The following is a 24650-nucleotide window of genomic DNA, read 5'->3' as shown; positions in this document are numbered from 1 at the left end:
GGTAACTAAAAACACAATCATAATGCTTTTTTGTTCTTTATTTCTATAGGCTCTATTTTTAGTGAAATACTTAATGTGCTTTGAGTATAACCACTATAGTATTGTTTTTACAAGGAAATAAAAAGGCCTACAAATTTTGATACTCTTGCAGTTTTACTGAACCTAAATATAAACTGAACACGTCTTTGAATGTGTTAAGAAATTTAACCACACGAAATGTTCTCCGTGTAGTTCTATTTTTCTTTTGCACTTCACTGGAACTAAATTTTGTATTTCCACACAATCCATACAATCAGATTCTGTTTCAGATTCACTGGAATATTACCTCTCTAACAGTTCCATTCTATAGTTTAAACTAAGAGGCAGGTGATTGAAACTACTATCAAAACACTCAAGAATCGATTTTTCTCTTAAAAAATATTCATAATCTTTTTACATAACTATAACCAGTCTCCAAATTACCTTTCTAATTTTATCTCCCACTATTCCTCATCCTGCCCAGCTCTAGACGGTGTGACGTAGTGTTTTCTCATCTGTGTCTCATGCTTTTCCACCTCTTTTGCTCAGATTCCTTCCTCTAAGAGCCATGCACCTAAATCCTACCCAGCCTCCGAGAGTCAGATCAGATGCCTTCCTGGCACCCTGGCATTTCCTAGCACCCCAGATCAGGATTAATCTCATCTAGCTGTGAACTCTTGGAGCCCTGCCCTTTCTTCTGGCTGCACCCATCACCTCTACCTTATAACATGGATCGTTAGGGAACAATTTACTATAGTTTTTAAGAGGAAAAACTCTAGAGTCACACAAACTGGGTTCAAATCTTGCCAGTATGTTGTTAGTCAACTGGAGATCTTGGGCATGTCCTTTATTTAACCTCTCTTAGCTCCAATTCTATTACTTATAAAATGGAGATAATTATAATACCTATCTTATAGAGTTGTTGTAATAATCTAAGATAATGTATATATAAAATAATTTGAAAGGTGCCTCATAGCCTAGTAAATGCACAGTAAATGTAAGCTACTACCAGTATTCTTATTATATTATCATTGTTTGCAGTGGAAAGAGCTTTCACTAATAAGTGAGAGAACTACAAACTTGCCTTAACATTCCAAGTGTTTTTTTTTGTTCATCATCAGTACTGAAAACAGTATTAGCTATCTATTGCTGCATAATAAATTATCCCCAAACTTAATGGCTTTAAAAAATATTTATTACCTCATAATTCTATGGATCAGGAATCTGGGTGAGGTTTAACAGTGTCCTCTGGCTCAGGATCTCTCAGAAGGCTGCAGTCCAGGTGTTCACTGGGGCTGCAGGCATCTCAAGGCTCAACCAGAGAAGGGTCCACTTCTAAGTTCATATTCTGGTCCTTGGTAGGACTCAGTTCCTAACAAGCTACTGGACTGAGGGTCTTGGTTCCTTTCTGGCTGTTGGCTGGAAGCTGCCCTCAGTTCCTTGGCCTCTGTACAGGGCAATATAACATATCACAATTTTATTCATCAAAACAAGCTAGAAAAAGTGAAACAGATAGCGTGAGCAAGAGGGAAGTCACAGGTCTTCTATAACCTAATCCCGAGATGATATCCTATCACTAGTGTCCTACTGCATTCCTTGGGAGTGTCACCAGATCCAGCCCACACTCAAAGGGACAAGATTATACAAGGGCATGAATACTATGTGGTGGGGGTCACTGAGGGCCTCTCTAGGCTGCCTACCACTCCTTATAAAGTTATTGTGGGAATTAAATGGGGCTAATGTATCTGAAATCCATTGTAGAGTGCTTAGCCCATAGCAGCTATTCAACCTGATTCTCCCTTCCTCACTAGAATAAAAGTTCTTGAAAACAAGGACATTGCTCAGTGACCCCTGCAGTACCTTAGCACTCTGTGAAGAAGACATGGCTCTTACCAACCACTGGAAGAATAGATGATAAATGATACTGACAAAACTGTTCACAATTTAGTTAATATTGTCTCCATTTTCAGAAAGTGTGGCCCATGTATCTCTCATTCATCAGGGATTCTTTTTTTTTTTTTTTTGGCTGCATTGGGTCTTTGTTGCTGTATGCAGTTTTTCTCTAGTTGTGGTGAGCGAGGGCTACTCTTTGTTGCAGTGTCCAGGCTTCTCATTGCAGTGGCTTCTCTTGTTGAGCAGCACGGGCTCTAGGCGCACGGGCTTCAGTAGCTGCAGCACACGGGCTCAGTAGTTGCGGCATGTGGGCTCTAGAGCACGTGGGCTTCAGTAGTTGCAGCCTGTGGGCTCAGTAGTTGCAGCACACAGGCTCTAGGGCACACAGGCTTCAGTAGTTGTGGCTCGTGGGCTCTAGAGTGCAGGCTCAGTAGTTGTGGCACATAGGCTTAGTTGCTCTTCCCGGACCAGGGATCAAACCCATGTCCCCTGCATTGGCAGGTGGATTCCCAATCACTGCACCACCAGGGCAGTCCCAGGGATTCATTCACAGTACCAGAGTGTGGTAGGCAGAATAATGGTCCCACAAAGATGCCCTTACCCGAACCTCCAGAACCTGTGAATAAGTTACATGGCAAAAGGGACTTCAAAGATGTAATTAAGGATCTTGAGATGGGAGATTGTCCTAGATTATGGAGGTGGATCTAATTTTATCACAAGAATACTTAAAAGCAGAGAACCTTCCCTGTCTGTAGTCAGAGAAAGAGATATCACTGCAGATTAGTTAGAGAGCTACAACATTGCTGGCTTTGAAGATGGAGAAAGGCGTCCATGAGCCAGAGAGTGTGGACACCTCTTAGAATCTAGAAAAGACAAGAAAATGGATTCTGCCCTAGTGTCTCCTGAAAGGAATACAGCTCTGCTGACAACTTAACCTTACCTTGGTCAAATCTATGATGGACTACTGACCAATAGAACCATGAGATAATACATTCATGTTGTTTCAAGCCATATGTTTGTAGTAATATGTTACATTTAGCAGGTAACAGAAAAATAATGCATAGAGAAAATATGTCAGTTACTCAGGAGAGGGATCATACACAAGTACTCTCTAAATGTTTAATGAATATATCATTCTATAACAAGACATTAAACATCATTGAAAGCTAAAAAATCGCTAGTTAGATATAACAATTACAAAACACTGGGCTATTTATTGTTTTTATCACTGTATTATAAAGACATTAGCTATTATCAAAAGTAATAAGAACATAAACTATTGTGTTTTAACTTAACCAACACTTATAGAATATTTGCTATGTGGTAGACACTACTATAGACACTTCTTAAACACAAGCTCACTTGGCTCTATTAACTCTAAGTGATAGTTACTATTATCATCCCTGTTTTAAAGACAAAGAACAGACTCAAGGTTCAGAGTGCACAGGTAGTAAGTGGCAGAGCCAAAATTCAAAGCCAAACACTCTGTCTCCAGAGTCCATGCTCTTAACTACCAGTTATGTTTCTTCTAAAATCAGAACCTTATATATTCCCAATAAATTGCTTTGGATACATTTGGGGATTTAAGCAGCGTTTTTTCCATTTTATGTATTTGCGGTTATTTTTCCCTATTCATTCATTCAACAATTACTAAGCACCTCCTATTTCTTGGGCACAGAAGAAAAGAGAAATAAAACAACAAGCTTCCCCTTAAAGCGTCCACAGCTCAGTGACAAGAGACAGACATGTAAATAGGCAATGATGAAATAGTATAATAAATTCGTGCAAGCAAAAAGCATCTCTTATTCCCTATCAGTGAGTTCATGATTTAGAAGGAAAGAAGAGTGCTTAAATAAGCATACCTTGAATGCAACAGTGGAAGCACCTAACTGGTGTTAAGAGACATAAGGAAAGGAATAATATTTGCAGGAACTGGTGTCAGGGGGAGACAATGAAGGGTTTGAAGAAGAGTAACAATGTGTGGAGTTTTGTACTTTAGGAAGATTATTCTGGTGAACAGGGAGGAGAGTAAGCTTGAAGGGTGATAAGGAGGCCACAAATTTGTTAGGAAATAAAATGCAGAGAACATGAGGGTTTGAATTAAGGCAATGGCAGCAAAAATTATTAGAAGAGGGTAAGGTTTGGAGTAGTATTAGAAGGCGTTATGGCCAGAGACCCAGCATCTGCCATGTTTCCCTCCAAGAATAATAATAGCAAAAGAGTTAATAATAGCATAAAGAAGTTAGAAATGGTGGATGTGTAAATACTAGGCAGAGGAATGGCAGCAGAGGGTATTTGGAGCTTGTGTCCTGGTGCCTTTCTAAGGAATTTGGATGTTACCCTGGGGCAACTAGAGTCTGGACAAAGTATTTAAAGTGTTCGATCAGGTAGCACTAGAAAGTAACACCACCAGAAAGACGGAGGAGAGGTTGCAGTGGAGAGAAATTAGAAGCTGGGAAAGGAGACAGCATTGTGGTGTTTTAAGAGGAAAAATTTAGGGCTTCCCTGGTGGCACAGTGGTTAAGAATCTCCCTGCCAGTGCAGGGGACACGGGTTTGAGCCTTTGTCCCGGAAGATCCCACATGCCCCAGAGCAACTAAGCCCATGTGCCACAACTACTGAGCCTGCGCTCTAGAGCCCACAAGCCACAACTACTGAGCCCACGCACCACAACTACTGAAGCCCATGCACCTAGAGCCCGTGCTCCACAACAACAGAAGCCACTGCAATGAGAAGTCCACGCACGGCAACAAAGAGTAGCCCCCACTCACCGCAACTAGAGAAAAGCTCATGTGCAGCAGTGAAGACCCAACACAGCCAAAAATAAAATAAATAAAATAAATAAATAAGATTTTATAAAAAGGAAAAATTTAACTTTCAGTTTTTATTTCATAAAGAGACTGAATTTACAAAAGGAAACATTTAAACTGTTTTTAAAAGTTGAATTGTCACCAATAATTATAGCTAGCAACAGCTCACGTGGAGGTCCTTTTCTAGTACTTCACATATAGTGCCTCATTGAATCCTCAAGTGTTGTCATGAATTCAGTTAATAATTCAGTTACCTAACCAGGGAGGTTAGGTAACTTGTCCAGGTCGTCCAGTAACTGGTAAAAGGTAGAATATAAATCCACACCTTGTGATGCCAGAGCCTGAACTCATAGTCACTATATCACTAAAGCATGTTTAGTAAATCCAGACGTTCACAAATTTCTACAATGTTGTGGTTCAGAGCATGCAGAGGCCCTGGAATCAGACCATGTAGATTCAAATCCTCATTCTACCACTTAATAGCTGTGAGAAGTTACTTCCCCACTCTGTACCTGTTTCCCTCTCTGTAAATGGGGATAAAAAACAGTACTTGTCTCCTAGGGCATTTCTAAGGACTAAGAGTAAATGCAGAAAAAGAGTTTAGAATAGTGCCTGGAACATATTATACATATGATAAACTTTACCTGTTATTATAAACATTATTATTCCATCCTAAAGTACTGAAAGTACTGATAACAAATGATGGATATACTGCATGGACCCAAGTATGATCTGTGGTAGGTAGAATAACCTCCCCTAAAAATGTCCATGCACTAATCCCTGGAACCCATGAATATGTTACTTCACTACGGCAAAAGGGACTTGAAGGATGTGATTAAGTTTACGGACCTTGATGTGGAGAGATTATCCTGGATTATCTAGGTAGGTTCAACTTAACCAGAGTCTTAAAAAACTGAAATTAGAGAGATGAAACAACAGATGAAAAGGTAAGAGAAATCAGAAGGATGAGAGGATCTCAACCTACCATTGTTGGCTTTGAAGAGGGCCACAACCTAAGGAATGTGAGTGGCTTCTAGAAGTTGAGAACATCTTTCAGCCGACAGCTGGCAAGGAACCAGGGACTTCAATACTACCATAGCAAGGAACTGAATCTGGTCAACAATCTGAATAAACAAAAATCCTGATCCTTCCCTAGACCCTCTAGAAAGGAACACAGACCCGGGGACACCTTGATTTTAGCCCCGGGAGACCCGAGCTGGACTTCCGACTACAGAAATGTAAGATAACGTACTGGTGTTGTTTTGAGCCACTAACTTTGTGGTAATTTGTTACAGCAGCAGTAGTAAACTAACATAAGATTTATGTTTACCTTTTTCCTAAAAGACTCAAATATATTGATTTAAGAACTCTGTAATATGCTAAAATAAATTTAAGTTTTTAAAGTCAGCAATTTTAAACTATGTTGGGGCATAAATCAATGTTGCCTTTCCATTTCTATTATTAAATTCCTTAGAACCTAAAAGTTGCTGAAAGGATAAAAGAAGGTATCATAAATAAGATGCTATAGTAATTTTTTCATCTTTTCTTTCTTTTTAAAGGTGAAGAGTCTAATTTAATTTTTTCTTGAGTTCTCATAATTAACAGATGAATTAAATATACTTTGATTTTTTTACTAATATACTTTAAGCCCATAGTCAAGTCCTAATAAGACTCTTCATTAAAATGTCAGCAGGAATATATAAATTCTGGGTTTAAAACAATGTGTTGAATTTACAGAGGTAAAGCACTTATTCAATGGCAAAATACACTAAGCCTTGGTTATTATGTACTTTTTCACTGTCTCTGAATTGATAACCACTATAGCTCCAAGAGAGTAAGGGCCGTGTCTGAGTGCTAACCTTTACATCAACACTGCTTAGCAATACCCCTGGCCCCCGGCAGGCTTTTATTAAATAAATGAATGGAAAAAAAAATATTTTTAAAGCAAATATACAAAACTGGAAACAAAGTTTCCCTGAAACCTCAGCTTACTAGCTCATTGGAAAACTAAAAAAGTTCACTATATCTAGGGATTAAATGGCAAAACCCAGAACCTATGTGAAACATTTTCAATAGAAATTTTAAATGTTCTACACATTTTGCCCTCTTAATCAGATTCCTGAAACATAATTCAAATTTCTCAATAGCTTGGTATCGTTTTTATTATCAATGGATATCGTGACGTTCACGTGACATACATAAGGCTCCATGAATTAGAAACTTCTTTCTAAAAATGTCCCCTATGTAGTTTTTTTTTTTTGGCCCCTTTTTCTCCCTTTCATAAAAATTAAGTGAAGCACAGTACAGATGTAGGTCCACCTGAGAAGTACAATATGGTTGCCTTCCTTCACAACTGCTACATAAAAGACTTGGTCTTCTTCAAAGAGCTAGAACAGCCCTATCCAACATAAGTGTAACGGGAGCCACATATGTAATTTTAAAATTTCCAAAACATTCTCATGTTGATATGTAACCAATATAACAAATGAACAGTTCCCATTCTTTGCTTTTTATACCTTATCTTAGTAATCCAGTGTGCATTTTACACTTAGAGCAGATCTCAGTCTGGCCTACCCACACTTCAGGTGGCTAGTGGCTACTAGCTGGCCGACTCGAGCTCTGCAGAAACCTCTCCTTCTGTACCTAAGGGAACTACACACCCTTTCAGCTTGGAGCTCCTACTCTGTATCACTTGTACTCTTGGTTCCTATAGTGGGAATTTCATTATTTGGAGAAATCATCACCATCATTCTCCTAGGCCTGACCTGAGAACTCCTTAATGTATGGAAGACAAGAAAATTCCAGCTATCTGTGGTGTTAACTGTGTATCTTTCAGGTAAAAATGAATTTGAACAGTATTAGACTTCACTGAGAAATGTTCTTTTATCTTATCTATAATGTTTTAAATTCTGAATAACAAGTGTTCCACGGGATAATTAAAACAAAACAAAACAAAACAAAAAAACCCCAAAGCTTTCTTGCATCACCGCTTCTACAGGATGAGCTCTCCAATGTCTATCAATACAGCTATTGTAGGACTGATTGCTCCTGGCGAGAAGGCGGGGCCAGAGGAGACAGGAGCTCAAACGTTTTTAAGACCCACTGTGTGCAGGAAACTTTACGCACCTGACTTCATTCAAACCAGCCCGACAGTGCCATCCACGAGTAGGCAGTGGCGATTCTCAACGCCGGCTACACATAATTGCCTGGTGAACGCTCAAAAAATACCTTCCGTCGGGCCCCAATCCTTAGAAATCCCCCCTCATTTCCCCAGAACTGGGCGACCTGGCTGTCGGTGTTTCTAAGAGCTCTGGGGTGATTCACACCGAGCCTGCGGCCGGGAGCTCACGGCCCCCAATGCTGCGAGCGCGTCCAGCTCGCCCGGTAGGGCCTCCCGAGGCGCGATTTTGCAGGGTGGATGGCCGACTAGACGGGACCACCTGCCTCCCAGAGCCTGCAGAGGCCAACAAGCCCCGCCCCCACCCCCACCCCTACCCCTAAGGCAGCGCCGCGCCGCAAAACTGCCCCAGCTCGGATGCTGCCGCGCTAGCCGGAGGCTCCCTTCCCAATGGAGCTATCCCGCGGTGGGCCCTCCACCCGGGGCAAGCGAAGAGCCCCCGAGACGCGGAGGCGCCCCGCCGCCACTCGGCGGCGCTTGTCCGGAGGCCAGCTGCCGGCGCCCGAGGGCAGGGAAAGCCTTGCTTTCGAGAGCCTCTGCTTCCCAGCGACCCCTGACACCGAGGCCTCTCCACGCGCGGCCCACCCCGCGTTCGCCACTCTCCTGCCAATCAGATACGGATTTCCTCCACTGCCAGCCGACCAATCATCGAGCGCGGGTGTTCTCTTCGGCCCTTCGGCTCTTCGGCTCTTCGGCTCTTCGGCCCTTCGGCCTTCGGCACATGAACATTCGCTGTTCCGCGGCGCGCTAAAGCGTGGCTCTCGTTGGTTTAGTTTCCCCTTTTTTTCAGGCACTTCCGGGTGCTGCGTCACTACGTAAACCCGTGAGTTCCGGAAGCTTGGAGAGCCCAGGTTCTGCTAGGAAAAGCCAAGCCTCCCAAAGAATGTTTCAGGAACAGTTACTTGGAGCGGGGCGTTTCGCAGACTCCTAAGGTCAGTGTCGCCCGAGAGAGCCGGAGTGCGGACCTGAGGTCTTGCTTACAGCTGGGAGGGCGTGGAGTTTCACGACCTTGTAATTGTCGCCTTTTACTTGTTTCCCTGTTGTATTGTCTTCCTGGAAGAGGCAGTCACAATCTGATTTGGGGAAAGGCAGTGGGACAAACGTAAACTCCTAAAAATAGTCTTAGGATCGCACCATTAAAAAGAAAAAAAGAAACGCAGCTAGACTTGAGCTCCTTTGCATTCTGCGAAGTGACTTTCTAGACACACACTTGGAAATCTTTTCCCCGCTCTTGGCGGTGGTGAGATTTAACTGTTACGAACGGCTTAAGAATTATTCAGGGTCAAAACTTTAATATCTGATGGTTCATGTAAAATGTTATGTTTGGTACCAAAAATGTTGAGTATGCTTAAGTTTCCAACATTTCTGAAAGACTATGAACTCAAAAGCAGTTTTAATTTTCTTGGGTAGAAAAAGTTACTGAGAATTTTCTTAGAAAATTGCTTGCGGTGAGCGTGTTATGTTTAACGTTGATTTCTGATAAGAGATAGAATGTAAAAATCATTGTTCTTCTGAGACCTTAAATTAAAACTCATTGTTTGTTTACTTATTTCTTTAGGTCCCATTTTCCAAAAATACTACATTTAGTGAAAGGGCTGTTCACAGAATCAGACCAAGTTGTTGACCGTTCACAACACGTCTGTATTCTATGATGTCCCTGAAATACTATATACCTGGACAGTTTCAAGCAATTACAGGGAGGCTGAGGTTCCATCCACACCACAGTTTGTCGTCTAAATACCTTCCCATGATGAGTTACCTTTAGTTAAGTCTGAACAGGATAATCTTGGGATGGCTGACTCTTCCTTTTTCACTTTATCTTCTCCCTGATCTTGCCCATATTATCCATTACTTGTACCCAGGAAGATTAGAGTTGAATGGTTTGGGGCTATAAAGAGATTTGGAAGAAAAGAGAGAGTGGAATTAGGAATTATTTACAAGTTAAAAGGAGAACCGCTTATTTTTTTCCTTAGGAAAAAAAAAAAAAAAGGAAAGAAAATAGAAGTAACAGGACATAGTAGAGAACATGCTAGACTAAATCAAGAGAATTGAGTTCAACTCCTGACCAGGTCTACCTCTTAGCCTTATTCTCCTCATTTTTAGAAATTAGGAGTAGCACCTCAATCTGTGGTTTTAAAACTGTTCCGTAGGAGGACTTCTGTAGAAATTTACTGGAGCCATGCAGAGGAGAGATGAAACAAGCAGACCCTCAGCAGTATTTTACAAGAACAGCTATTTTTTCTGTTCTGCTTGAAAAACTGGGATCCCGTTAGGAAGATTAAATTCATATTTTAGACTAGACGATCTGTTTCCTTCTAGCATTAAAATTTTGTTTCTTTGGTTAATTTTTCATTTGTATTCAAGGTGCATTCCTTTGATTATTATAGTTTTTTAAGCAATAAAGTGTATATGTTCACAGTTAATTCATTACCAAAATCCACAAACCTGTCTATATTCAACCTTATTTAATAGATACAAATTTTAAGTGTCTTTCTTTTTGATCAGAGTCGTACTTCCTTTTCTCTTTTCCCCCTACTTTTTAAAATTTTAGCCATAAAATTTTTGCTTATATTTGAAGCTCATAGTAGTCTTTGCAATAGGGGAGGCAGATGTTTTCCATTTTCGATTTTTGGTAGCTGAACCATAAAGATGTTAGCAGTCTTACCTAACGTCACGTTACTAGTAAATTTCCAAGTCCTGGCCCCATGCTTTCCTCACAGCATCAAGTATATTTTAAGTTTCTTTGCCTCTTGCACTCCACCATGCTCCAGTCCCTCTAGCACAGGAAAAGGTATGCAGTATGCACAATCTTTATTTCTGGACGAAAGTTCTGCTCTGAATCACTGCCTCTTTTTTTTTTTTTCCCTCCCTTGATTATCTGGGTTGGACAACCTAGAAGCAAATTGGACGTTCCCTTTTTTCTCTTCACTGTGAAATGACAGCAGTTTCTAAACATTCCATGTTCCTCCTCAGTTCCTTTGGAAGGTGGAAGAAACCTCAGGAGGAAAGCCCCAAACTGCCCGCACTTGCCCCACATCTGTAATCCTGGCACTGCAAGTGCCATCGCTGTGATTTCTGGATGTGGACGTGGAAGCAGGGAAGAGGATTTCTAGCACCCTCTGTACTTCCCATCGTGGGCTGTTAAATTCCCAACCTTTTCCCACCTTGAAATCAAAATGCCCTTTTCTACATTGCTTTTTATCTTGTTTCATTTTATTTTCCAGAGCTCTTCCTTCTTACCTGCCTGTCAATAAGGTGAGATAAAATTTCATCCCAGTTTTCTTTTCTTTCTTCTTATTATAAAAACATGAAAACCAAGAGCTCTGGAGTAATTCTGTTTTGATTATGTATACCCATTCCTTTCCAGTGTCAGGCAGGTGAGTTGGCATTGCCTCTACCTTGTGTATGGTGTATGTTCATAATAGTTAAATGAATGTTTGCACCTCCTTTTTTCACCCCCATATTCCTTTGGTTCAGATTTGATATTGAGTCTCTTTGAATGGTTCTCTGACCACACGGAAAGACAGGGAAAGTAGATGAGGTGCATCCCAGGCAACTCGGGCAGCTTTACCAGATTCCTTGAATTTCTTCCTGTCTACGGTCCTGAGAGCTTGACTGGCAGGCTGGTGTTCGGAAAGGTCATGAGGGAAAAATTCTGTTTCGAGCTCTGTGGGATTGAATTTGATCCAGGCTTACCAAATACTCATACTACTAACTTCCTTTTGTGTGTTCCACCATTTCTCTAGTGTTTACCAGAGATTTACTAAGTGCCAGCTTGACCTTAAACAGGTTGTCAGTCTTGTCTTAATTTTTTACTTCTTAAAATGGGCTTAATATTTAGCATGTTATGAGGATTAAATGAGATAAAGAACTGTAAAGAAAATGTCTAGTGCCTCATACATAGTATGTATCCCATGGTATTTCCTCCTTTTCCATTGCTAATACCTCTGTTCCTTCATGGCTCTTCTCACATTCTCTCAAGTGCCATAAAATGTGCAATTAAACCTGTGTTCCAATAATCTTAAAGTCAGTTAGAATTCTCTTCTTAGGCAATTATATCCTCAGGTTTTTTTCCAGATTTATAGAGTACTTAAAGATCTATTTGCTCCGTAAGTTTCATGTAGTTGCTGTTTGTTCATCCTTGGATTGCAGTTTTTGCTGTAGTTCATGCCTGCAATCTTCATCTCTTAGTACTTAGCCACTTAAAATAGCCCCATCTGCATGTCCTGCAGTGCCATACTGAAGTGTTTATGTTCATCTTTTAGGTCCCTCATCACCTTGTCCATAGAGGATGCTGGTACAGAGCATGGCCCCACCACTTCTGCCTGTGTGATTTTCATACAAGCCAGCTCATCTCTCTGTGCCTCAGTTTCCTTGATTTAAAACACAAATACTGAAAGAACCTCTTTCATAATATTGTAAGGATTAAATGATTTAATATTTAATTTTGCAAAGGATACTTAGCTGTGGTCGTTGCTTATTAGCACTTCATAACCAGAAAGTAAGTGGTACAGGTTTACTGCAATTGTAAACTCACAGATTGGTTGGGTTTCTCTTCCATCAGGCTTCGCTACTTTTTTCCATGAGGATTGAATCTGTCTCATGGGTACCACCATTCTGATTTCTCCACTTTCTCTAGCTTTTTCCAAACTCATGTTCGACATGAACCATTTCTGCAGTTGGAAATGACTGTTCTTTTATTTTTTTCTCTTCCTCTTCCAAGGTTTCCTAAAATCCTATAAGGATTCTAGAGAGTGTGGTAAAATGACTTGCCCAGAGTCACACAGCCTGTTGGTAAACCTGGGCTAGAATACAGAACTAATCAGAAGCAGTTTAACTCCCCTCCCCCACGTTCACTCAGACATCTGCTCTTTATTTCCACAATGTGCTTTCTTTCTCAAAGACTCAGAAGTATCAACTTTCTGAAAGAAAAGATGATGAGTGCCGTGCTGTCTTCTTAAAAATGTATTTGTGAAGTGAGGCCGAAGTAATGGGCAATTCTGTTCTCAGGTTTAAAAAAAAGTATTTTGTGTTATTTGTAGATACTTGAGTAAATAACCGTAAGTGAAATAGGTAAGGTGCTCAATTGTGTAAGACTAATTATAGTCTTGAAGATTGTAGTCTTTGAGTTGAATTCCCAACTCTCTCCAAATAAAAAGAATATTTCCCCTCTGCTAGGGCAAGTTACTTATCATTGTTCGTCTTTTTGAGAAATGTATATATACTATTTGGAACTTTATCCTTCCAGATGTATTTTAAAGACATTTTGTTGCATACCCACTAGCACCCCCAAAAAGAAAAATTCTATTTGGAAATTGATGAGGATTGCATTTAAGTTAAGAGTAATTCAGAGATCTAATGTCCATAAGGGAATTTTCAAATTCTGCATGTCTTGTCTGTATCCAAATGAGAACAATTGGGATTTGTATCATCAGGTATCTGTAAACTATTGAGACTTAGTTCATATTTGATGAAAGAGAGGAACAAAAGAGCAGTGACAAGTCACTTAGCAAGCCTGTGGCAGAAGTGGGATTTGAACTTACAGTTGTTGATTTCTAGGCCTGTTCACAGTGCCAGAGGTCACTGTGTTCTAATGGGTCCCAGCCATAGCTTTTTCTCTTTTGCTCATGTTTGAAATGTGTTCTGGGAATCAGTGTCCTGTTAAATCTCTCTTTGATGCATGTCCCATTTATTAGTATTGATTTCAATACAATGGACAGTAAATCTATCTGACTACACAAAGGAAATAAAATAGTAGGGTATAGGTTCAAAGCTTAAGATCTCGGGTTATAGAACTTTTTTCATATAACCTCCTAATATGAAATGCTGATTAAATTTTTTTTTTAAAACCTAAAAGGCAAAAATGGTCTCATCCATTTTGATTACTAGAACCTTTAGGATAGTGTGGTAGCAACATTGTTATACTAAAAATTAGTTGATTATTGTGGATCTAGAAAAGGATAGTCTGGCAGGGAGCGGGGGTGCATATGGATGGATTTGAAACCTTAGCGATTACGTGGGAATCACATGTTTCTGCTGACAGTTTACAGGACTGTAAATTTAAGTGTAAAATTTTTGTCGGCAGTATGCATTGACAAACATGCCTAATGGTAATACATCTAGTACTGAGCATCTCGGAACAGGTCAATAATAATGTGTATATTGATAGCAGTAATGTAGGAGATGTTACTTGGTATTATAGGTAAAAATCCATGTTATCCCCTTAATCATAATTACATTAATATTGACAGGCCCTTGACAATACCCACATTATTATTGATAGATTTCTGTCAATAGCATATTTTTAAATAAAATATATTCATTCATAATTTGTACTATACTCAATAAAAGCTCTGGAATACATCCTGAAAAATGCTGCTTCCCTCTTTAGTGAGATACAGTCATTTGTTTTGGTTTTGGAATGCAATATAGATGACAGAGTTTTATTTGGGGAATGAAAAGCTTAAAAAGAAAGCCTGAGTTATTTAAGGGGTAAGGTTATATATCGCTGCTCTTAGTAAATGAATTTTCAGTTGTTTTTTTCTCTGTGAAAGAAAAGCAGTGTGACCTGTCTCGTGATAAAATACCAGCAGGAGACCTTTTTAATAGTTTTTAGTGCTAGATCATTTTGTCTTAAACATATTTATGTGACAAGTTAATGACACTAACCCTCATAGGTGCTATACTTTTTATCTGGTCTTGATTTTTGCCTTAAGGCTCTTTTTCACATATCCTTAACATAGCAGTATCCTTCACTAAACACTAATTTATTTAGTGCCAATTATGCTTCTAATTAATTATTGTATAAGTCTCTTTGCATGGCCATACATGTTTCCCCCTGGGTTAACTTTTTAGAATCTTAACTTAGTATAGTTTGGGAAATGGGGAGTGGGGAGGAAGAGGTTGATAGGATTGTGTATTAAAAGAATGAGATTTCACGGCAGAGTAGGGAAAAGCATCACCTGATTTTGGCCTTCTGGAAAAATCAATTTGAATTAAATCTGATGGTGTTTGTTTCAATTCAAAACAATCCCAACTTTTTTGAAAAAAGATTAGCTTGTATTTTTTTTAACTAGTCAAGTTTGAGCCTACTTTTGTGAAATTAGATGCTAACCTACAAGAACCAATAATATGGGATTTTTAATACTTAAACTCTTGAAGGTAGAAGTAGACTGACCAATAGTTGGGTGTGGTTAGCGATCAATGTAACAGAGTCAAGAAAGCATTGGTTTACCAGAAGAGTTGGGGATTTTTGATTCAAAAATGTGAGGACACTGTAATCTTTTTTATTTTCATAGTTGTCAGTGAAGCAAGTTAAATTACTATGACTTGTTCAGAAAGTTATTAATAAGCACCTTAGTTAAGGCCCTTGAAAGATTGCAGAAGTCCTGTAACTGGGGCTTCCCTGGTGGCGCAGTGGTTGAGAGTCCGCCTGCCGATGCAGGGAACACGGGTTTGTGCCCCGGTCTGGGAAGATCCCACATGCTGCGGAGTGGCTGGGCCCGTGAGCCATGGCCGCTGAGCCTGTGCTCCGCAACGGGAGGGGCCACAACAGTGAGAGGCCCGTGTACCGCACAAAAAGAAAAAAAAGAAGTCCTGTAACTGGTCTTCCAGAATTGCAGTTTTCCTTTTCTTCAACTTCTTGAACTCCACCATCAGATTAATCTTTTAAAATTTATATCCTGTTATGTCTCTTCTCTTCAGTGATTACTCATGGCTACAAAATCAATGCAATTTCCTTAAAACAGGGTCTTTTTGCAGGGTGTTGACTCTTCAGCCAGTCTCTCCTGCCAAGCCCTGAAGCTCTGATCACAGCAGGCGACTTTTTTCTTTATTTCCTAACAAGTGCAAAGACGTTGATGGGAATTAAATAATGAAGGATGCAGCTCCTGTTGGAACCCATCCCTGTGTTTCCCAGATAGACCATGGCCAGTGTCAGTGCTTGCATATTTCTGGAGTTTGCACATTATATGCAATTTTTCTCTTTTCTGCCCCGGGGAGTTTTGTGACTCTTTATAGTGTTTTCCTGTTTTGAGATCCATTCTTTGCTTCAGAGATCAATGGCTAGTCTTGATTACCATAGCATCCTATTTCTTTAGAAATGCTTGACTAAAAAGAAGTTAACTGAGACTTAACTATTTGGACCGAATCCCTGGTACCTAGGAGAATGCCCAGCATTTTGTCGGCACTCCATAAATATTGGTTAAATTGAGTAGCCATTTGTCAGAGAATTCGAATTCACTGAAACACCAACTTCTTACATTAGACTGAGAATAACTTTATGTGATTTTAAGGCACTTATGGCATTTTTCTGTGCTCTACACCCATTATGGGCAAATATTATTGTATGACAGTGGAAGGAAGAAGTTCTATAATCAGATGAATGGAACTTCTAGTTATTTCGATTTCATAAGTTTCTTCTACTCTTGAGCACTGCCGTTCTCTAAAGCCAGTATTCTAGAATAACTGACCTGCCAGAAGGCAGCAGGGCGGGGAGGAACTGAATGGAGTGTGTTGGTGAGGAACCAAAGTTGGATGCCCGTCTTGGACTGCCTGTATCAGGCCCTGTTCAGCGAAGCACCGTAGAGTCAGGTGCTATCGGTGTGCATTCTGGAGGTTTCTCTGCTTCTGGATCAACAGGCACAGCCACGTGGATGCGGGTGAAACAGCCCAGAGAGCAGGTCATGCTGGCACCCACCCCCCGTTCTCTCAGGATTCCCACCCCAACATCTCCTCTCAGATAAGATGCAAGTAAAGGGTGTGATGAGTTCCACTGGACCATGTCTCTCTCCTTCCCGTCCGGCCCCCACACATGCCCACATCAAGGTGCCATCATGTTCACTGTGTAACTGCCCCAATTATGTTTTAATGGTGTAGTCAGTATTTCCTGGGGAAAAAAAAAATTCTTTTACCACAGGTCGACTGAGGTATTAGATGAGTAATAATGAAGATTTCAGTCTTTTGAAATGAGATTTGGTAAAATCCGCCGAGTCTTTTTCTTCTTATGCTCATCCCTAACCCAAGTAGCCATATAGTACAATAACAATACTGCTTTCCCGTTTCCAAACCACTTTCATAACATTATCTGCTTTAATCTTACCAACATTGTCAGGTAGTGGTTCATTTCCAACTTCTAGAAGAATCTGATGCTAATGACTTTTTTAAGATTACATAGCAACTAAATGACCAAGCTGGAACTTGAGTCCAAGTCCATCTGATTTTAAATCTGGTCTTTCTACTCTGTCACAGTTGCCAGAGAAGAATATAGAGCAATAGGAAGGCTATTCTACTTTAACAAACTATGGTGCATAATGGACAGTGTCTGTTCTATGTTTACAACTAAAAGAAGTCACAAAAATGACTAAAATGTTGGAAACTAAAATCTAAAACAAAAAAAACAGAGAAACAAATTATTTATCTGCAAGAGCAAAGGCCGAAGAGTAGTTAATAATAGTCTTCTGCTCTAGTAAAGAGTCTTTTGTAGGGAGGAGATCGAGCCCAGCTGTTCTTAATCTACCCCGAGGCCAGGCCTGGGGCGAAGAAAAGGAAAGAAAAAAAAAAAAAGTTAAACTGTAACAGAAGGGATAAGAAAGAATTTTTTGATAATAAGGATTGTTAAATATTGGATTGGTTAGAGAGTGTGTTAAGTTTTCTTTTCTGGCAGCCATTAAAAATTCCTGTCTTTACTAAATGTCCGTCAGTATGATTCCTCCAGAAATGAGGGAGTTGAAATAGATGATTCCTCTGAGAAGCCACTCTCTCTGAGCAGTTTCTCCCTACATACAAGTAAGGGACCTGAGAAGAGATAGGTCCCCTCAACCTCCAGTTCATCTAGATGCTCTCAGCAATGTTCAGTCAGTACAGATTCACTACCAAACTACTCATTCCACTGCATATGAGATCAGCAAATCTTTACTAAGCAACTACTGTGTGCCTGTCTTTGTGGTAAATTCTGTAAGATTACTAAGAACTGATTGTGACTCTAATATCTGAAGATACATAAATTGGCACAACTGGTGCTCTAACACAAGCCATCCTTCTCATCTGACCCTCAACTGAGAAGAATAGCAATCCATCCAGTTTAAGTTGGGGGCAGGGAAGGGGTGAGGGGAGGGGACTGGTAGTGTTGGACTTGATATCGATGTCCAGTATGATCCGAGCTTTTTCAGGAGTACTTTTACAAATAAGAGAGTTTCCCCTATCTTGCTAACCACAGAATACGAAACCTGGGGAAGACGCCGAGTTGTTGATACTGTCACAGTTGAAGAGTTGCATATACCGTATTCCCACCTATCCTGAAGGATTTATAGAATTTTGCATGAGTAAAACTGAGTTAGGTATCAAAGTCACTTTGTGGGTGGCAAGCACTTTGAGAAGCAAGTATGAGGCACTTTCCCTTAACTAGTTTATGGTCAAGTTAGGGAGAGAAGATGTATTCACACTACTGAAATCACAGTACAAAGAGTTGAGGGCTCGAGCATGTGACACGGACAATTGTTGTCAGAGTTAAAAATGCTGACAATGGGAGTTGGAGGTAATTATGAAGGTTTCGTGGAAAATGTTGTAACTGGGTTGGAATGTGAAGGGCAGATGGTTGAGGGCGGTAGGAGGGGTTGCTGGGGAAGGTAAGTGTTTTAGGTACATGAGAAAAGGTACAAAGGCAGGACCGAAGGATAGTCTGCAATTAAAAGTTCTTTGGTGAATAATGGGTTATATGGTTACAGAGATGGAGACAGAATTGAGCTAGGTTAGGTCTAAGAAGTTTGTACTTTATCCCAGGGGCTATAATGAGGTAAAAAAGACATGATTTGGTAAATAAGAATAAATAACTTTATAGAGTTTGGTTTGCTTATGAGGTTTTTCAAATAATGTTTTAGTTTTTTTCTTTTCTTAATTACATAAATGTTATGTTAATTAGAGAAGATTTGTAAACTGCAGAAGAAAGTGAGAAAAATAATCACTGATGATTTTTTACATAAATTTTGGGATTCTTTTCTATTGAGATAGTTTTAAGATTTATGGAGTGTCTTTGAGAACTTTGCAATACCATCTACCTTTGCTAATGCCTGACTTGTCCATCACCTTGCCTGCTTCCCTTGTGCAGACCTTGGTGGGAGTCTTTAAAGTGAGAGCCAGGACAAGACTTTATCTTTGCATCCCAGGCATCTGGCAGGGCTAGGATGTATTGATGTTCATAGAAATTGTGGAATCTGTGAATGGTCTCAGTCTCACAAGGACTACTTAATAGCAGAAAGAGAAAGCCTGAATCAGTGAAGATTTGTAAGAACCTTTGTAGATCTAGGAATGAAATCCAAGCAGAAATGAGTGGGAAGACCAGCATGCAGCATTGAGCTGTATGGGTGATAGATATGACCACAAAATTATGAATTCAGCTTGGAAATGGACTAGCCCAGTAATTTGCAACATCACCTGGGAACTTGCTAGAAATGCAAATTCTTGGCTCCCACTCCAGGCCTACTGAATCAGAAAATCTGGAACTGAGGGACGCAATCTAACAAGGCCTCCGCATGATGAGTGCCGAGGTTTGAAGAGCGCTAGACTAGAAGCACAGCGAGAGACTACAGGAGTGTGATGCGAAGACCCCAGCAGAGAAAGATTGAAAGGCCAAAGGTTTGTGTTAGCAGTGAACGTAACCCATGAAATGCCACAGTAGCTGGAGTAGGAAACCATGAGAATAAGATGATGTTGTTACAAAGAAAGTCGAATGTGCTGTAAATGGGCAAGATCTACCTATCTTTAGACCACTGCCTTCCTGATCGTAGCATTTAAATAGATCAAGTAAATTTAAAATAGATTGGTCCCATGAGAGGGGGCTCACACTCAAAATCTCCACCCAGATTTTCTCTGTCATATCCCCATAACTGCCTACTGAGCTTTTTCACTTAGCTGTCTCACAGGAGCCTCAGATCTCTAAAACTACACAGATTTATTATCTTTCCCTTCAAATCTATATCTCTGCATGTGTTTCCTATTTCAGAGAATTGGACTACCATCCACTTCATTACTCAAGTCAGTTATTCTTGGCTTACTTGTCACTAAGTCATGTCCATTCTTCCACCTCCAAGCTTTCAAAGCTACCTGCTTTTCCATCCCCATTGATACCTTTCTAATTTAGACCATCATTAGTTTCTCACTAAATCATGTTAACAGTCATCTTAATTGGTCTCTCTGCCTCCAGTCTTTCAGCCTCTGATGCATTCTCCATGTGGCCAGAACAAGCTGTCTAAAATGCAATGATTAGTTCTTTGCTTACAGCCATTCAGTGGCTCCCCCATTACCTTCTTGATAAAATGCAGCCTTCTCAACCCGGCTTTTAGAGCCTTTAGCTTCCGTCTTTTGCTTTCCTTTCCAGCCTGATCTTTTGTCCTGACCCCTCCTGTCCTTGGCGCCTAGCGTTGCCTCTGTTGGAGTGGTTTTCTTACCTTCTTGTATCTGACTGACACTGCTGATCCTTCAGGTAGCTGCAGAGATCTTGCCTCCCCCCTGAAGCCTTCTTGGACCTTCTGAGGTCTAGTTGCAAGCAAAATGTTCTGAAGTTCCCCTTGCACATCACCTATCACACCTTATTGTAATTGCCTGAGTGTTATTTTGTGCAGCACCCTCTTCCTTTCCCCCTCCTCCCACTCACTAGATTATAATCTCTGCAAGGGTTGAGACTGTGTCTGTTCTCCCATTTTATCAGTGGCTCTGACACATGCATTGGGAAACAGCAGATGCACAAGAAACATGTTGAAAGAAGTAGTAATCAACAGTCTGGATATGGTAACTTGAAATAGTTTTAAAGGTTTTTGGATGGGAATTTGTATTTTCTACCCTTCACCCACCCTAGACTTTTGTGTTCACTACTCCACTCATCTAGTACTTGCAGGAGGCGGTCTGTGTATCAGGCACTGCGCTAGTTGCTAAGATTCAGCTGTGACAAGACTGAATCTTCGCAACAGGGCTTATCTTCTAGCGGAGGAAATAGACAGTTAAAAAGTAGTTTACGGGGCTTCCCTGGTGGTACAGTGGTTGAGAGTCCGCCTGCCGATGCAGGGGACACGGGTTCATGCCCCGGTCCGGGAAGATCCCACATGCCACGGAGCGGCTGGGCCCGTGAGCCAATGGCTGCTGAGCCTGCGTGTCCAGAGCCTGTGCTCTGCAACGGGAGAGGCCACAACAGTGAGAGGCCCACGTACAGGAAAAAAAAAAAAAAAAAAAAGTAGTTTACGAACAGTAAATACATAAAGGCCAAGAAAGAGGAAGGACAGGGTGCTAAAGGAACAGCTAGAGAGGCAGGTAACTCATATTTGGAGGCTCAGAAAGAAGTGGTCCCTAAGCTAGTACTTAAAAACTTAGTCTCATGTGAGTTTTTCAGTTAAAGAATGGGAACAGACTGTTCCAGGTGACGGGAACAGACAGCAAATGTCCACTAGCGAACAAGAGGGGGCCACTTTGTGACTAGAGGTTGAAGCATTAGGAAGGAAAGCAGCCTGGGGGTAGGTTTAGGGAGGCTTGTGTTTTAGAAGGATTGCCGTGTGGGAAATGCACTGAAGGACGCAAAAGGTAAGAAGACCAATTAGATGTCATCCAGCGGGGAGCTGAGAGCAGCCAGAATGAGGAAAAGGCTGGGAGGGGATAGAGTCATGAATGGATTAGAAAAACAGAGAAGAAAGGGCGCTCTGTCCTAATCCCCTTGTTTCTTTCCTGTAGCTCCTGGCTAGTGTGAGGCAAGGATTGCACAGAACTTGCAGCCAGAATCCCCACTGTTGTAGCTTATAGGCTGCCAAGTCAAGTCTTGAGGGAGCTGCAGGAAGGGGGAAAAAGTTGAGATCACCCACCCTATTTATCAGTGAGAAGCATTCCTGTCATGGATCTGGTTTGAGAAGAAAACAGCACTAAACCACCTATTATTTAGTAGTCATTTTTGTTTATTTTTGTATAATTTTGTAAAAAAATATAATAGAATTTGAAAGAACTTTAGAGGTCATTTTGTCTCCGGTCCTTAGTTTTGTAAGTGAAGAAACCAAAGCAGAGGCATGGTGAAATGACTTGACCAAGGTCACAATTGCTGCACAGTTGGTGACAGTGAACTTCACCGGGATCCCTGCCTCCATCTGTAGCTCAGTGTTCCCTTAGTGCCTCGGGCCTTGCAAAGGCCTTTTGATGGCCCAGAGATCATGATCCAGCTCTGTGTGTTGAGGGCCTGTTTTAGAAACTAAATTTAAAGAGATTTCTTGTCATATATTGGATCTTCCAGTTCATTAATAAAATGTAAAATACCTAAAGTAAAATGTAGAATCTCTAAACTCCTTAACAACAGTAGCTGCTGGGTGGTTTAATCTCATTGATTTGCACAAAATAGGCATTTAATAAATGCATTTTGAATGAGTCAGTCATGCCCAGCTAACCATTAATCAGCTTGTTTCTATTTCATTTTAAAAGATTTTTATCCCTATAGCACCTATTCGTTTCCTTAGTGTTTTTATGAAATGATCTCAGTGTCTATTTTTACATCATAGTTTCTTTTTCTTAGAAAATTGTATGTGCACCTTAATAATGACATTGCTGCATTCATGTTGCTTTGTGCTACTATTTATTTTCTATGAGTGTGTGCTAGAATAATAAATACTTACTGGTTAATTTTGTTTTCTCCTAACTTCCTTTACAAATGTAAAATGTTCTTGAGACACATTAAATGACTTGTTGAAAATATTCCTTCAGAGTCAGTAGAAGTGCTGGAAATTAAACTGAGGTCTTGACTTACCATCCATTGCAACGTTCCACGTAGTTCATTGTATTTATTAAGTTCGTGTATTTAATAGGTCATGTTATTATTCAGCCTCATCACTGTTAGCCTCAGGATTTTATCATCTCCCTTTAAAATATCTGACCCAGGAGGACTACCTAGGGGAAAGTTTGTGGAAAAAAGATGCAACGTGCTAAAACTTGTTATTCCTTTGATTAGGAGGGCCAGAAAAAAGAATGGAAAGAAAAGATAGGAGAAGAAAGGAAAGAAGAGAGGGAGGAGAGAGAGAGAAGAAAGAGGAAGAAGTTCCAAGTAAGAAGTGACTGTTTACTGTGCTGTTTTGATGCTACTGAAAGCCCATCTCCTCTGTGTCCTGTGTCATTTGTGTGTCACAGTTTTCCAAGTGTAAGTCGAGAAGATAGTACAAGATTGCAACTGTTTGATGATGGTTTCTAATTGTACTTTTTCCTAGAGACCTTTAGAGAAGGCATGGCTTCCAGAGATGAGAATATGAAGCGGACAAACAGAGTGCTAAGAATAAGCCAGTTGGATGCACTTGAACTAAACAAGGCCCTGGAGCAACTCGTTTGGTCCCAGTTTACTCAGTGCTTTCATGGATTTAAGCCAGGGCTGTTAGCCCGCTTTGAACCAGAGGTGAAAGCATTCTTGTGGCTTTTCTTATGGAGATTCACCATCTACTCTAAAAATGCCACCGTGGGACAGTCAGTTTTGAATATTCAGTACAAGAACGATTTTTCCCCAAACCTGAGATACCAGCCACTGAGCAAAAATCAAAAGCTGTGGTATGCCGTCTGTACAATCGGTGGGAAGTGGTTAGAAGAACGATGCTATGATTTGTTTCGAAACCGTCACGTAGCATCCTTCAGGAAAGCCAAGCAGTGCATGAATCTCGTGGTTGGACTTTTGAAGCTGGGCAGGTTGATTAATTTCTTGATTTTCCTTCAAAGGGGCAAGTTCGCAACTTTGACCGAGCGTCTGCTGGGCATCCGTTCTGTGTTTTGCAGGCCCCAAAATGTCCGGGAAGTAGGCTTTGAGTATATGAATAGAGAACTCCTCTGGCACAGCTTTGCCGAGTTTCTGATTTTCCTCTTACCACTTGTCAGTATCCAGAAGTTGAAAGCCAAGCTCTCTTCATGGTGTATCCCTCTGACCAGAGCTCCAAGCAGTGACAGCACGCTGGCCACCAGCGGCAGACAGTGTTCTCTGTGTGGGGAGTGGCCCACCATGCCTCACACCATAGGCTGCGAGCATGTTTTCTGTTACTACTGTGTGAAGAGTAGCTTCTTATATGATGCGTCCTTTGCTTGTCCTAAGTGCGGCACAGAGGTCCACAGCCTGCAACCACTGAAATTAGGAATCGAGATGACAGAAGTGAATGCCCTTTAGAAGCTAAAATTGTTTCCTCTGAGGAGAACTGTATTTTGTCTAAATCCTTAGCATGAATCATCCTAAGGATACTATTTAGGTATGTCTTATGAGGACATGCGCTTCTCAGCCACTGCCCTCTGTTCCTTTCCAGGCACGACTAAATTCTGCTCACACTGGAAACCACATAATTCTAAACATATGATATAAATGGTAACATATTATTTTCTTTTAATCATTGCATTTAATTTTTAATGTCAAGAATAATGGATAGGGCTTCCCTGGTGGCACAGTGGTTGGGAGTCTGCCTGCCGATGCAGGGGACGCGGGTTCATGCCCCGGTCCGGGAGGATCCCACGTGCCGTGGAGCGGCCAGGCCCGTGAGATGTGGCCGCTGAGCCTGCGTGTCCGGAGCCTGTGCTCCACAACGGGAGAGGCCACAACAGTGAGAGGCCCGCATACCGCAAAAAAAAAAAAAAAAAAGAATAATGGATAGTTTTTATCAAATGACCACTAAGAATGCTCCTTCATTCTACTACTTCCTGAAAAGAGGTTGGACTCTAAAAATAAAAGATTGTGGTGACTCTGAGATGAGTGGGCATTTATTTTCAGAAAT

General features: G+C 40.8%; 1 protein-coding gene across 1 annotated transcript; it reads left to right on the top strand.

The window, feature by feature from the left end:
* The first annotated feature begins 20646 nt into the window (after window positions 1-20646).
* On the top strand, window positions 20647-24055 carry PEX2 (peroxisomal biogenesis factor 2). Its single transcript, XM_065895539.1, has 2 exons — window positions 20647-20704; window positions 23121-24055. Exon 2 carries the CDS (start codon window positions 23138-23140, stop codon window positions 24053-24055), a length of 918 nt encoding a protein of 305 aa, XP_065751611.1. The 5' UTR covers window positions 20647-20704; window positions 23121-23137.
* Window positions 24056-24650: the final 595 nt, after the last annotated feature.

The sequence above is a fragment of the Phocoena phocoena genome, chromosome 17, assembly GCF_963924675.1.
Source record: "Phocoena phocoena chromosome 17, mPhoPho1.1, whole genome shotgun sequence".
Lineage (NCBI taxonomy): Eukaryota > Metazoa > Chordata > Mammalia > Artiodactyla > Phocoenidae > Phocoena > Phocoena phocoena.
This window is presented reverse-complemented; position numbering and strand designations above follow the sequence as displayed.